Below are 15,943 nucleotides of genomic sequence, written 5' to 3'. Positions count from 1 at the left end.
CAAACTGAAAATAATTTCTAAAACATTACTCATTAGTAAAATCAAATTTAAATTGAGGGGAAAAAAGAAAAATAATTTTTAAAGATTGGTTTCCTGCACTGATGGGCAAAATCTTTTGGGACTCACCTAATCTTGATTTACTAGTAAGACAGAAAGTCATGAATTAAAGCAAGCAATATTTACATCTGTTAATGCAATGTGCACTTGTTCTTATACTTAATGCAGTTAGTTTGTATAAATGAGATTAATCTCATTTACATTTTAAGCAAGAAACTCACCACTTGGCCCACATGTCATGTAGTGGGTAATAGAATTAGGAGCTTTGTTGCTCCCTAGACCTGCTTTTTGAATTTCTGCTTTCTTGTACTTTGTCCACATCTGCAGGAGAAAAGCATTTCATGTTATTTAATGAAAGGCTAAACAGAATACAATTCATGAAGGTAAGAAACTAAAGAGCTCTTGTTGAGTAGGGCAAGGAGAAGGAATCTAACTCTGGAAATGTTATTAATCTGATAGACATCTCTTTACTTAAAGACTGATTTTTATATTTTAAAAGCTATTAAGTAATATACTTATGCCCTCTTAGTGTCAGATAGGTTTACTTACTATGTTTATTTAACTAAATGGTCACATATAGTTTTAAAGTAAAAAATAATCTTGCATGCAGCAGCAGAAACATCCACAATGAAATAATTGTATTATTTACTAAGAAAACCAGGGCTCGAGGCATATTTTATTGGCAAATAACATACCTACTTACACTGTTAGAACTAAAATTGCTTTGATCAAAGGGGACCCAATGCCTAACAATATAAATTTACAATGTCACAAATAATAAGGGTGTAATTTCTAGAAATCTAAGCTAGGAATATGAAAGCTATTCAATTTCATCTAAAACTGGGGTACTAATACAGGCATACCTCGGAGATATTGCAGGTTTGGTTCCAGACCACTGTAATAAAGTGAATATTGCAATAAAGCGAGTCACAAGAATTTTTAGTTCCCAATGTATGTAAAAGTTGTGTTTACACTGTACTGTAGTCTATTAAGTGTGCAATAGCATTATATCTAAAAAACAAAGTACATACCTTAATTTAAAAATACTTTATTGCTAAAAAGTGCTAACCATCATCTGAGCCTTTAGCAAGTCATAATCGTTTTGCAATAGTAACATCAAAGACCACTGATCACAGATCACCATAACAAATATAACAATGAGAAAGTCTGAAATAGTCTGAGAATTACCAAAATGGACACAGAGACACGAAGTAAGCAAATGCTTTTGGAAAAATGGCACCGATAGGCTTGCTCAACACAGGGTTGCCACAAACCTTCAATTTGTAAAAAACTGCAGTATCTATTAAGTACAATAAAGCAAAGTGCAATAAAACGAGGTATGCCTGTAATCTGTGAAGCCGCTAGAGTATTTATGGAGCTGTCTTGGAGGAAAAAAAGTGCAGCTGTTCAACTGAGTCAGAGTTGCTTCACTTTTATCTCAAAAAAAATTTTTTTTTTTAAATTGGGGCATCTTTGTAAGATTTCATTCATAGAAAGTATTACGTTGATTTTTTTAAAGTTTGGGAAACACTAACTCTATATGATTTCTAAGGTTCTTCTCACTGCTAAAAATTTGATTTCAAGTGCTATCAAGAAACACAGGTAAAATAGTGTTTGGGGGGAATTTTATGACTCTACAGCTGGTGACAGTTTCTGGAGGAAGTCTAACCTGTATTCTTTGACATCAAGACACATGGACATGGTATGTATCTATCTGTCTGACATGCACAATGTGTATGTTCTTTTGGAAAACATGCTGTATATATAACTATAGCCATTTGGGTTAGAAATACTTCTTTCCTGTAAGTCTAATATTTTAAAATAATCAGTTTTTACTATAATAGCATATGATTTCTCAATATACTTTTATAAATAAATTTAATATTTTAAACAGAGTATAAGGCCAGACTTATCTAAAAAGTTGAAATGGTTGTGAAATAATCTTTGACTAAATGTGGAAATTACACTAATTATTACATTTGTATCATATATGGCCCCATGTAATCTCACCTATATTTACCATTAAGTTTTATTATCAGGTTATGCAAAAAGGGACACCAAAAACATTTGAAATGTTCGGACAGATTATGAAACAAGTGACAACAAAACAGACTGATGTACTCATGTAGATACTAAAAAATATGAAAAATTTCTGATTGTGTTTATTTGATTACCCACATTAAAAGCATTTTTAGTAAGAGCTGGCTATGAGAAAAGAAGAGAATAGCTTAATTTATAAAGGATACAAATGTCTTTCCTTCTTTCTTTTTTTTAAAAAGTTTTGGCCGTGCCACACGGTTTGCGGGATCAGGGATTCCTGGTTTCGCGACCAGGGGTAAAACCCGGGCCCTCAGCAGTAAACGCGTGGAGTCCTAACCACTGGACCGCCAGGGAATTGCCAGGATACACATTTCATTAAGCAAAGATTCTCTATAAATTTTGTTTTCTTTTGCCCAATTAATAACAATTTAATACAACATGTAAAATAATAATTTCCTCCCCATTTCTTCTAGATGCCAGGCTGCATGACTGTCAGTAATATTTAGGCTGAATCAAGATGGCAAAAACATTTCAGAGACAGAACTAAGATATACTTCTCTAGAAGTAAGTGATTCAGGGTTATGGGTTTCTTGGGGTTTCTTTTATTCTGGAATAAAACAATTGAAGTTTAGCTGATTCTGCTTTAAAAGTGCTATGACCACAGCAAGATAATTTTAAAGTTTATGACATAAGTCGGAGTTAGCAAATATTTTCTCTATCTTTTATGATTAATTTTTAGTTAAGAGCTTGCATTTATTCTTAATTCTAAAATTTGTTCTACTAAAAACATACTTGTTTGTTTAAGTGATTACAAATACTAATTTTGCATTTTATTTTAGCACAATGTACTCATTTTAGAAAATTCTGTTTTAAGGACATATATAATTTAGTAATAAATAAATTATAGAATTATATAAGTGACAATTTTCACCACTTTATAAGCTTGCTACCCTTTTTGAACAGAAGTAAAAATGCAAATTTCTCACACACTGAGTATGATTTGCTTTATTTCTCTCTGACTCTATATTAAAAAAAACCTGAAAAAAACTACTGTGTTAACTGATGCCAAGTAAAAAAGTCATCTTGAAGGAAAGATAGTACTTGAGCTCTTATATTTATCAAATGAAGAAAAGTGCAGAGAAGAAATGGAATACGCATACTCCTAGTCCCTGTATGTCACATTTAAATTTGATGTTTTTTTAAAAAAAAGAATTACGCTAAATTTATGAGTATTAACAAAGTTTTAAATCTGAACAATTTTATAAATATGAGCAGTAGTTAATAACTATTTCTTTGAAAATAAAACAGCAGGCCAGAAGGCATAATTAAATGGCAAAAGAAAACGACATCTTTTTAACATAGTTTCCTTACTAATACTGTACATGTGCAATATGAAGTGCACATTTTGTAAAAAAAAAAAAAAAAAGGAGAGGAAGAGAGGTAGGGAGAGAGGGAAAGGGGAGCAAAGGGAGGGAGAGAGACAATGAGCATTCTTTTTTGGAACCAATGAAGTAAGTATGACTTGGAAATGCCTTGTTGGTAATTATAGCATGCAGCCATTTTAACATGCCTCTAGGTATCAAAGTAACAATCTCTTATTAGGTGACAAGAAATGTCAAAGAGGAGCATGTATTGTTAAGGTTCTTAAAGTCATGCAAAAAATGTACAATGCAATTAATGATTCATGCAAGCTCTGTTGTGGTTACATAATCACATTTATATACATGCCACAATGTACACCTGAACACTATCCACAATTTAAAAATAAAAGTATAAACCTAGCCAAATGATACTTTTCAACAGCAGCTCTTCAAATCAGATTAGAGAAGCACAGTGCATATCAAATGACATCAGTATTATATTGTGCAGTTTTGATCATACACAACCATATTCATACCAAACAGTTTGATTATCCTCAGAAACCAACAATGCAGCTTCTGTGTCATCAGCATAGAGGCATGCAGGAGTGATAAGATTATTGCTAACTACAGAAGACTGTGGGTTACTGTTACTGCAGTTCTGATGATCAGAAAACTGCTCAGTATCCTTCTGTGCAGCTTTATCCAAAGAAGCAGAAGCCTGGTCAGTTAGCCTGGTGACTGGTCTGGGAGGTAGCCCACTTATGTTACTAACTAATTCTGTATTCAGGGATAAAAATGGCTGAGATGGATGAGCCACAGTAAATGAGTCTATGCTATCTTTAGCTGATATTCCAAATGCATCATTAGACATATTAATAGTGGCAAAAGTTTGGTTTAGAAAATGTGACCTTTCTGTTCTTGAGTTTCTGGCCTGGGCATATGGAGACGTGGGCTTGTCTGTAGCTAAATCATTTTGTGCTTGAGAACCTACAGCATAAGTTGGACTGTGAAGTGGATGAGAGGACCACTGGTGTAAACGGTACTCACTAGATGCTGCAGTGATGCTGTTATCAGCAGTAGCTGGTGGTGAATCAACTGACATAGGTAGTCTACTGTCCTTGGTCAAAAAATCATGGATGCTCGTCCTTCGAGTAGTTCCTTCGGCAGTAGAGATCACACTGCTTGCACGAGGTAAAGTGGCATAGGGATTACTATCTTTTGATTGTCGTGACAGAGAAGTTTCTTTTACTACTTTTATCTTTCCTTGAGTGCCTAGTGTAGGCTTTCCGGAAGAACTAATGAAATAGGTATCTTCAGTCTTTTGAGGACCAGGTCTCACAAATTGTTCAGGCTTAGTTGTCCATCTATCATAGAAGTCTCCTGGAGTTTTTCCACTTACTGACCTGGCCAGACCACAGCTAACTGGTTTGTTTTTTCCCAAGAAGTCAGAAGAGACAGACAAACTTTTCATTACTTCATCTAAAAGATTCTCTTGACTTGAGGGCTTTATCTGTTTAAAAAAAAAAATCAAAGCAGATTAGTGAATACAGCCATGCTTTTACTTTCCTGATACACTAGACTGTACAATACAAAAATTGCTAATATCTCTAAACCCTCCTTAAAAAAAAAGCTCTAAAGTTCAACCATAGAAATTTAACTTGTAGTGTCCATCTAAATTAAGGTCACCATAGATAAAACTAACCTGTATTGAGGTAAGCTTGTTGCTTTCTTCCAAAAACTGTTGTAGAGTAACAACTTCACTTCCCGGGGAACCAGTTTTGACCTTGTGATGTGCTCGACTCTCTAGTGTTTTGTGCTGGAGCACTGGACTTGATTTGGGCTGTCTTTTCAAGTATTGGATTGGACTGCTACCACTGCTGGACCACGCCTCATGCTCATGAAGCAGGCTAAATTCTCCACTGCTGTGGCTTTGTGGCCTGCTTTGGATATTAACTGCACCTGCTTTTGGAGTAAATGGTGTGTTAAGAGTTCAATAATAGAAATGAGATTAAAACTATGTAAGTACTGACATTTGTTGACTGGATTCTTACGAATAGCCAAACTGACTTTCAAAGCTTTATTCAGAAATGCTTAGTAAACCATGTTCATCTCTCATCAGTCTAACAAATGTCTACCATAGTGTGCTTCCTTATTTGTCAAGTTGACAAATATTATAAGCTCCACAGGGCAAAGACTTGCCATCACCACCATACCCACAGCCTAAACATATAAAGCAGGCACTCAATACATTTGATGAGTAAATGAATGAATAAACAAGGAAATAATACATTTTTTAAAAGTCAGGTTCAAATAATTGTAAAACACCTCACAATTTAAAACAAAACATGATTATACAAATTTTTAATTATTTGAAAATGTTAAAACCAAAAACTCTTCTAAATGCTAAAAATTCTAATTCTTTGACTTTCTATGAGGTCTGTATTCCTTATCTGAAGGTTTATTTGTTGATCCTAAATGAATAATCTTAAAGAAATATTAAAAAAATTTAAACAGCAAGCATCTAAGGCAACTCAGATGGAGACATGTAATTACTTAGAAAATTCCAGTAAAAATATAAAATTAAGTATGTAGTATTTTATTTTTTAATGTCTGAATCATCTGATTCTCCCTGCTTTCCACTGTTGGTATGGTGGCTATACAGCTTTCAAAGACTCAGTTGAGGCTGAACAACTATACAGAATGCAAATTACTAGTTCTGGAAAAAAGCTCCCTAAAGTTTATGCTATTCCTTAAGAGTGCTTATTCATTTTGATCCATTGCAAACTGTGTAGATACAGCATCAAGATAGAAAATGCAACTTTCCATGGTTTCCTAATCACAGAGAATAAAATGGGTCAGGAAAGATTTTGGCTCAAGCTATGTAACATTTTACAGGAAAAAGATTTTCTTAAATTTTCAAATCAGAAAAGACTTACTTACATTTCAGACTATATTTTTCTACAGGATATAAAAACATGATTATAAAAATGAAAAAATAATCCCTCCTTGAAATCAAATTTTTCAGATCATTGCAACAAAGTCAAAGCATTAATAATAAAATATAATCACAACTGAGACAAAATGATTTTATAATATGAAAAAGCAACAGAACAAATGCACTCATTATAATTTAACAATTCTGAACTGTAGAGAATAACTACTTTCACAAACCTTTATAATCTATTAAATAATTCCAGAATATGAGTAGGCAGTATACCTTTAAGGAAAAAGGCGTTAGTCAATACTTCCAGACATTTACATAAAAATTTCACCTTGGAATGCATATTAAAAAATTGAGGAAAAAGATATCTTGAACTAATTCTTTATATGAACTATGCACCCATTTGGCTCTTGTTACACTTACACACACACACACAATTGTCTTTTCAAATTAAAAAAATATATTCCTCCTTATTTCATGGATAAGAAAAGCTAAAACTATTTCTAAAACACCTTCTGTGAGTTCAATGTACATGTATCATGAGAAAGTTAAGGACAACCACTTTCATGACAATGACAAAATGTAAGTAAAATAGGAACCTATAGATATTTTGAAATATAAAGATTACAAGAAAAAGGTTTTATCTGTGAGGATGAAAAATGGAAACTAAAATAACTGCTCCTGTTTTTACATTTGTACACATTGAAATACATTTGTATTGCAATGTGAAAAGTATAAAATATTCCAAGGAACTATGTTCCAAACACAGAATGATTTGGATTTCATACTTTACCCTAGAAACTTCATCAATCTCCCACTTTTAAATCTGGAAATGGATGGAGCATATTAATAAATTTACCTACAGCATACCTTTGACTTCATGGAGTGAAGCATTATTATTGCTATTGCTAGTGGATGTTCTGCCACTATCAAGGCTGGCTGGTCTCGAAGCTAAATGAAAAAATCAGGAGACAGTGATAAAACTTCCAGCTGAAGACAATGAACTTTACATTCTGATTACAGAATGCTTTGAGGAAGCAATCATGCATACTTTCACAGGCTGAGCATGCCCACAGAGAGTTGAATCTTACAGATTAGAGAGCAAAGGCATTTCCAGATAGTTCAGTTAAACAGCTGAGAACAGGACACTTCTCAGACAATAGCTGAGATTCAAAGAAAAGAAGATAAAAGTGCATAATTAGATTTGGAAATGGATTTCTAGATGGATACCAGGACTGTTTTAGTTGAACAGAATGACATGCCCCCCCCGGCCAAAAAAAAAAAACTGGTGATTAGGTCACTTACAACAGATCAGACAAGGAACCCTGCACATTGCAGAGATGCCACGAACAGGAGGAATATGAGCATCTGCACAGTTAATGTCCTGTATTCCTATCCATACAAGGGAAACAATTGCACAGTTAACATGGCCCTATCCTACGTCTTAAAGTCCTGCTTACATATGAAATTCCTTTAACATACTCCTTTACATATGAAATTCCGTTATCCATTATTTGTTAATTTAGTTTGGTAAGATATGACTTTCCAGATAGAAACTAAAAACTCTGAAATGCTCAACATTGCAGAAAATGTGGTTTCTTAGAGTTTGTCCTTTGCCAAAGTGAGTATTTTTAAAATCAAACATAAAATGTATCTCATCACTTTAACCTTATGCCAAAATGGCAACAAAATTACCTTTGAGCATTGTGCAGGCATACTTTATAAATGACCTTGATGAAAACAGAGACAATTTGGATGAAGTAATAACCTTAAAAAAGGCAAAAGGGGGTAGTAGGTTTGAAGAAATAGCAGAGGTAGCTATGAGATGCAGGTTAGAGAAAACATGCTTGCTGGCAGTGCTACATTCAGCAGGTCAATGCAAGAGTCTTAGCATTCTCATTCTGTATGTAATATGTACTCTAAATAAAGTTCATATCTTACCATGAACTCTTGATCCCGTACTAGAATCATCACTAATACCTTGTGGACTTACGTCTTCAAAGGATGTAGTATCTACATAAAATAGCAAAATGAATATAAAAATATTTTTAACAAAAAAATTATAAAATTTTATTTATGCAGAATATGGAAATTCTTTTTCAACCATGTATAATACATCTTGATTTAACATATTTCATAGATTCCATCAGAAACGAATAGGAGTAAGAAACAGAATAGCTCTGATGAGAGTTGACTTGCTTAGGGAAAACACCAGAAGCACTGAAACAATCTGCCTGTGACCCTGCAAATCAAAGCAAGAGCCTGGGTTGCTCTATGTGGTTCTCTGTGATGCTATAGTGTCTCTAGGGTTTTTTTTTGTGTTTTTTTTTAAAGCTTCTATCACTCTCTCCTTTTCTCATTCTTTTACTTGGTTTACTTTTCCATTTCTTGTTAGCTCATTATCTGTTTATTATGAAAGGCCTAGGAAAGATTTTAGTTATTTGTATGATGTTTTAAATTTTTGAAATGATTTGAAAATTCCCTCAGATCAAATCCAGATTGTTTTGATCATTATTTCAGGTTGCTGCTGTCAAAAAAGTAAACACGGGAAAGTCAAATTAAAATTCCTGTTGCCAACAGTTACACCACAGTGCAAATAGCAGACGGCCTATACCTTTATTATTAACCAACTGCTTGGATCTGAAGCCTGTAGAAGAGTTGACAGTTGAAAAGTTGATGGCTGTAGTAGAGAAGGCCATAGCTCCCAATTCTTTTCTCCTTTTACCCGTTGCAATATCATCAGGAACCTCCAAATTCTCTGTACTACCTGTCCACTGTCCTCCTGCTAGGACCATGGACTGCACCAGGTCATTCATGGCTGGGATGCAAATGAAAGCAAATGAATCAGCATGGTTAATGTATTTGCTCTTATTTCTATTTTGTATTAAAAATGATCTGACTTTTGTCTATGGATTAATGCAAGTGAAATAAAAAACTAACCACAAGGTCATTTGAATTATGACATGCATTCAGCTGAATGAAATGAGTAGGCCGAAGGCTGATAAACTTCAATAAATGTTTTTATCACCCTCCACCCCCTTTAAAGATAGGAAAAGGAATTTTACTCTGTACAACTGCCATGCTTTTGAGCAGTGATGTACAATATAATTAGAAGCCTTCATAATGTGGTTCTGTGGTGACAAAAATGGAATGAATAAAGGTAATATGGAGAGCAGTTCTTTACAGCATCACTATTGAAAATGATAAACAGTCCTTGGTCAGAGCAGATTACTGAAGAAATTACTCATTTTATGAATCAAATAAGTATACCATTCAATAAAAACCTGAAAGAGAGGATATCCAAAGTGACAGACTTTTAATGTGATTATGTAATTACCCATTCCACTTAAAAAAAGAAAAAACCAGAGTATTATTATATAAAGAATGACAAACATTCTCAAGGGTTACAGGCCACTTTATTTATTTAATTATTTAATCCTAGTTCATTAAGAAATTAAATACCTAATGCTAAAGGTTTTGTTATATTTTCTTTAAGTAAATTTCTTTGGGAAGAAATCTCTATGGCATATAAAATTAAAGGTTTTTTTCTGCCAACCTTTAGAAAGTACTGGAAATTTCCAAGTATATTACATGTATGACTAAACATATGCATGTATATGTATAAGTGAACATACATATAATGCAAATTCAGTGCCAGTTATGAAAAAAAATATTCTTCCAGCTCCTTGTATTACAGGAAGACTGCACTTTGCAAAATAAGAAAATTGGCGCAGTCCAAAGAATGGTTAGTGAAAAATTAGTAATGTAAGCCAGTGTAGTCATTTGAAAGAAGCTGAACTGTCATAAAGTCTTACACATGGAACGACGGTAGCAGGCCTTCATTTTGTCTTTATCCTTCGGTCTGTTCCTCAAAAAGGGCAGTCTTTTCAGTGCAACCACTTTAATGTCAGAGCATGAGGAAAAACAGAAACAGAAAAATGAAAGAAAAAAGGGAGAAGAACAGATGGGAGTTAAATGTTGAAATTAAGGACAGAAATGAATGTCTGAGCTTCAGCTATGTAAACTATACTAAAGCTATTATTCTCGTGCTGCTGAGTGATAATGAAATATGAAATATGTACTTTGATACTTTAAAATACTTGGAAAAGCACTGAAGACAATGATGAGAAACATATACTTTGAAAGCTTGGATTGACTAAAGTCCTAGAAATATAGGAACTGATTAGAACTACTTACAGAAGGAACAATTTTCCTAGTTAAGTTGTAAAGATACACCTTTATTATTAGGGCCATTATTGGTGGATCACAGAGTACACATGATGAAAATGTAGAAGGCTTTCAGGCTTTCTTTAACTTTTTAAATTGTAAGATTTTATTTTGAAAAAAAAGTAATTCAGAAAAATGTACATCCTGTACATTTTCAGTACAGGCATTAGTAAAATGCCTCAACAAAAACTAGGGGATGTTTAAAATAATCTAAAGAAACTTAAAAAAACTTCCGTTATTTCCTTAAACTTTAAAAAAGAAAATAGGGAATTACTTCTTGGTTTAAACTGAATTCTGGTGCATTATTTAGCAGCACCACAGAAATATATACTCTTCTAAGAGAAGTCTTTCAAGAGATGACAATTATATTAATTTCATTTTGCAAAAGGTTGGCTGTGAGAAAAAAAAAACAGTATTTTGATAGTAGCTTTTAAGCTTTGATAAGCCGAAAAGATAAAGAGGTAACCTAAAGCAAGCAAAAATGACAGAAAAATATGTATTTATAACATTTTTAGATATTTTAAAGGGCTTTTAGGGTTATTAAAAAAAATCAAAGGTAGCACTATGCAGGAAAATTATATGAAGGAAAATTAGTGTTATACTACAGTAGGAGTTGTTAACATAAAAATTAAAATGTTCACTAGAGTCACTAACATTCTTAAGCTACACTTTAAGAAGATTTTAATACGAAAAACTGTTACACCTTTTTGGAACTGCAATTTAAGAGCTAGGGGAAAAACTCACATCAAGATTTAAAATCATACTGTACACAGCCTTAATAACTATGCTGTTTCTCAGGGTTTGCTATCATCTTATAAATAATAAAAAGCTCTTCTGACAAACTGACGAGTATCACTCATTAAGGAGAATGCAAGGACATACAGCTTTTTAACTTATTTATTTGATTGCTATTAAGAATAGTCATGATTCATTTAAGCTTTTATTTCATTTCTAGCTTGGTAAACACAGCTGTTTTCAATGATTAAAAAGAAATGAACTGAAAGCAATGTAAAAATGGACACTTAGCTAAAACAAAGCTGAGTGGTTGCAGCATGCACACACTGTCTTGTTTAGATACTTTCTTTTCCTGTTTTCAACTGTTTTCCACAGACTGCTTTACTGACAGGCACTCATCCAAAAGGAACAGGATAAAAGGAGTTTTAAATTTGCCAGTGGTGGAATGTGGTCCTTCTTATGGCAATTAGTTTGCAGATATACAATGTTCTCTTCCCAAACTATATTGAAATTAAGGGAACATTAGAATGGTTGGGTTTTGCGTTTATTTTTAAAATTCTAAAACTGAACAACTGCTGGAAAGGAGAATATTACTTCCTTCTGATTCTTACTCTGGATGTTTCAGCAGAGAGTATGAAGGAATGACAGATTTATATTTGAAACAAACAAGCTTACCTCAAAAAAGACTGTGCCTTTCTTTTGTATATTTTCATATCAGAATTGAAATATCTTCCTTTAATTAAAAAAATTAAGTATACCCATGACCATTTCTCATTAAATATGATGTAAGATATTTTATATTCAAAGGTAGCAGATAAAATTGAATCATCTGGCACCTTTTTAAGGAAAACTTGATGATCTCGCTACCATACTCACAGGTTTCATGTAGATTTGGCTGACAAGACTAATCTTATATGGATATACAGAATTAAACCACTTTCTTATACACACACACACACACTTGTACATATGTATGTATGTATATATGAATATGTACTCAGGTATGTGTATGATTTTTTTGTTGCTTACTTGTGGATTCTAGTTTATAGGGTGCTATAGTTGCATTCTGAAATATAGCCTATAATGAATGTCTAATCTCCTACACTCTAAATACTGTTTTTTCAGAGATAATTCCCCTGAGGACAAAACAACATCTATATAGTTTTTTGAGTGTTTTGAGAGCTGCCCATATGGAGAGTCTAACCCTGGGGGAAGTAGTAGCTGTTTTTGCCTATACTATACTTCAGAAGAATAGTACTGAAATTCATATATATATATATATATATATATACACACACACATACACATACACACATATATAGTTTACTATATGTATATATATGTGTAAACATATATACATACATATACTTTTAAATTTAGTGATTCTGGTTATAGTGTGAGTGGATTCATAGTATCCTGTTTACATATTTTATAAGAACATTGCTAGTAGTCAAATTCTTGTATATCTTCAAAGGGCCTACCACTGGATTCTTTTCTTTCTCTTAAAATACACTTTTTTAGGCTTTTACTTTGCTCTTGATGTTTAGCAAAGTGCACTAATAATGAAATCAAGAGAGTATTAATTGTATAGGGCACGTTATGATATTATACTTCTACATTTGTAATTTAAAAAGTTAAATCGCAAGTTTATGCACAAACTTATATCTCTATTTTATTTTCATTGAACCTTTACCAAACAATCCCTCAATAACTTTTATAACCTTAAACTATTTCTAAATCATTGAATAACATTCTCTTCAAATTCATAGCGACTTTTCTTTGCTTCCCCACAATGTAACTTTTCTCCAATTTGACAGCATCAAAGTATGAGTGAGACGTCATTATAAAAAACCTTATTATTAAGTTATAAATAATTTTGAAAATGAGCTTTTTTTTTTTTTTTTTTTTGAAAATGAGCTCTTATAAATATTTCTTGGTTGCTCCTCAAAATTGCCCTGTGAAGTATGACACAAAGGTAAAAGGCTTGCCCATGTTAACAGGACTAGCAAGTGGCAGAGGTATTCTGGCTCTCATTTCACTGGTCTTTCTGTACTATTTTACCTCCCTGGCCAAATGATGGTATCTCTGTGTATGGTATTTCTCTAAATACACAATATAGAAAATCATGTGGTTATGCAGTATTGCAGTAGGCAATGAATTTTAAAATGGTATGGAGTTAAAAAGAAACACATTCATCAGACTATTATCCCAAAGGACAGTGGATTCTAAATCAGTACTAGAGATCACAAATGTTTAAAGAGTTTAAGCACTCACTGCTGCTTTTCTTGGTCCCCAGAGTTTGGCCATCTTCTAAAGAGTTTGAACCTACTGAAGAACTGTCTTGACTATCTTGATGGGGGAGTTGAAGAAATCCTTCACTGGAGTCTGAGCGGGTTGGTGTTAATGTTAGTGATTTCTGACGCTCCCGATTAATGTCTTTCTTAGACTTTATCAGTTTTCTCATTTTTAGAGTAATCCAGTTGCCTCTCCTAAAAAATAATTAAAAAAAATTCTTATCAGTCTAACATTCAACATATGAGTCCCTCTCAAAATCAGAAGCTTCTTTTTTTTTTTTTTTTAATAAAAATGAAAATAAACCTCGTTAATAGTACCTTCTAGGAGGAGATGGGTCATAAAATTTGTATTGATCCATAATTTTCTCTTCTAATTTCTCCTTCTGTCGTCTTAATTCATTTAACTTATCACTATAAAAATAAAAGGACATGCATCATATTTTGTACAGTTATGAATGGTATTATTTGGGGACTATGATCTAACTTCTCCCCAGAACATAAAGAAATACAGATACCACGGTTGACAACTAAGAATTTAATAGGTAGTAACAATGGAATTTTTCTAAGTTTCTCATTTTCTTTAAATTTATGACTTACTTAAATAAAAGGACATAGGACTTAAAGTTTCAATTCTTCAATAGGATTTTTGTTTGAAGAAAATCTTCCATATTACAGTATCATCATGACAAAAGAATTCTCTCAACATCTTTTTACAGCTATTAAACAACATTATATCAACACTGACTATTCCCCTATTTCTGGATCTTTAGTATATCAAATCATTTCTGGTATGATGGGTGATTTATCATAATTTATATAGGCAAAAAATTAAAATGTTGGATAGCTTGCTTAACAGTTACAAATACAATAAATAATCCTACAATGACATCTTCATGCAAACAGATTTTTTTCCTTTATGGCAGAATTATTTAGGCTTAATTTACTAGTAGAGAATTATTTCCTGCCTCCAGGAATGCATGAATACACTAGCTTCACCACATCTTAGTTTCATTTTTATGTTCTTCACAGTATATATTATATAGGGAAATGAAAGTAAAATGATCTCTCTAAGAAAACTGTGATGCCAAAGAATACTATTTATTAAACAAATATTTAGCGATCATTCACAGTGAGGAAGGCATGAGCCATGAGGTGTATATAAAGATGAATAGTAAGTTGCCCAGCTCTGCTTATAGTACAGTAGGAGAGAGAAGATACATACACAAATGACTGTTATAATCCAAAATAGTAGTCATGACAAAATAAAAGTACCATGGAAGTACCAAAGGAACTTATAAAAGGGAAAATATTTCCATCTTGGATGACCAAGGAAAGCCTCATGAAGAAAAAGGCCATATCAGATAGACTGACACAAAAAATAAAAATGCTAAATTAAACAGCTGAGCTGAGAATAAGGAGTGAGGGAGTTTCACGTTTAGATTTAGCTTAACAGAAAATCAGAAGTATTGAAGGTTTCACTACAATGTGACATTATAAAATCTATGCTTTACATACCTTAACTCAGTGATGGAAGAGGATATAATCAGAAAGGATGGAGGTAAAGAAAGCATTCAGGATGCTAATGGGGGTAGCCTAATTGAGTGGGAGGGAAGAATTAGGGTAGTGGGAAATAGAAGGAAATGATTTGAGAGTTTATATGGAAGAAGAACTTTGTGAATAGATGTTGCCATTAGTTATACCACAGCTCAAATAGCACACAGCCTATACCTCCCAGTTCTTTTCTCCTTTTACCTGCTGAAATATCATCAGGAACTCCAAATTCTCAGTACTACTTATTCACTGTCACTCCTACTAGGACGATGTGACAGAGGCATTCAGGTAGAACTGTCTGACATGTAAGATGATATTTTAAATTTAAATTCAAAAAGTCAGAATAGGTACTAATATTTATAAGTCAACTGTATACATACGATCACTGAAACCTTAGAAATGGATTATTCACCAAAGGTCATAATATTAAGAAGATAAAGTGTTGGATAATACCTCTGCTTAAGGGACAGGAAACTTAAATGCTAAAATTTTAGATACACTCACTGCTTCTTAAGCTAAAATACCCCTTATGGCAGAGAGTAAAGGCATACATGCTGCCAAAAGGATTAAAGATCCAAAGTGGCCAGCCACAAATGTGAAATTTCTTTGAAATTTACATTTATCTTAAAAGTTCACACAAACTCTACCTTTTGCTCCTTGGTATACCTGTGTATTAATATAAAAATAATGTTCTTTCTCCAAATTTTGTAATAAAATTGACACTTAAAAAAATGTAT

The 15,943-nt window shown here is 32.9% G+C and overlaps 1 protein-coding gene across 10 annotated transcripts in view; it reads right to left on the bottom strand.

The window, feature by feature from the left end:
- Window positions 1-15,943, bottom strand: part of CCDC88A (coiled-coil domain containing 88A) — a 192,386-nt gene that overhangs the window by 1,243 nt on the left and 175,200 nt on the right. For 3 of the 10 annotated variants that reach the window (XM_067705001.1, XM_067705002.1, XM_067705000.1), the window contains 8 exons: window positions 13,974-14,066; window positions 13,636-13,850; window positions 10,215-10,298; window positions 9,014-9,217; window positions 8,341-8,412; window positions 7,270-7,350; window positions 5,161-5,420; window positions 681-4,968 (listed from right to left, as the gene is read on the bottom strand). In XM_067705001.1, the coding sequence (XP_067561102.1) occupies window positions 3,973-4,968; window positions 5,161-5,420; window positions 7,270-7,350; window positions 8,341-8,412; window positions 9,014-9,217; window positions 10,215-10,298; window positions 13,636-13,850; window positions 13,974-14,066 (2,005 nt within the window). In that variant the 3' untranslated portion in view covers window positions 681-3,972. Of the gene's footprint in view, window positions 1-278; window positions 379-680; window positions 4,969-5,160; window positions 5,421-7,269; window positions 7,351-7,704; window positions 7,792-8,340; window positions 8,413-9,013; window positions 9,218-10,214; window positions 10,299-13,635; window positions 13,851-13,973; window positions 14,067-15,943 lie in introns of those variants that run through there. The other 7 variants (XM_067705003.1, XM_067705004.1, XM_067705005.1 and 4 more) reach the window with 7 other exon arrangements.

This window comes from Pseudorca crassidens, chromosome 14 (assembly GCF_039906515.1).
Source record: "Pseudorca crassidens isolate mPseCra1 chromosome 14, mPseCra1.hap1, whole genome shotgun sequence".
Classification (NCBI taxonomy): domain Eukaryota; kingdom Metazoa; phylum Chordata; class Mammalia; order Artiodactyla; family Delphinidae; genus Pseudorca; species Pseudorca crassidens.
Note: the sequence above shows the minus strand (reverse complement) of the source record. Positions and strands in the feature narration are given on the sequence as shown.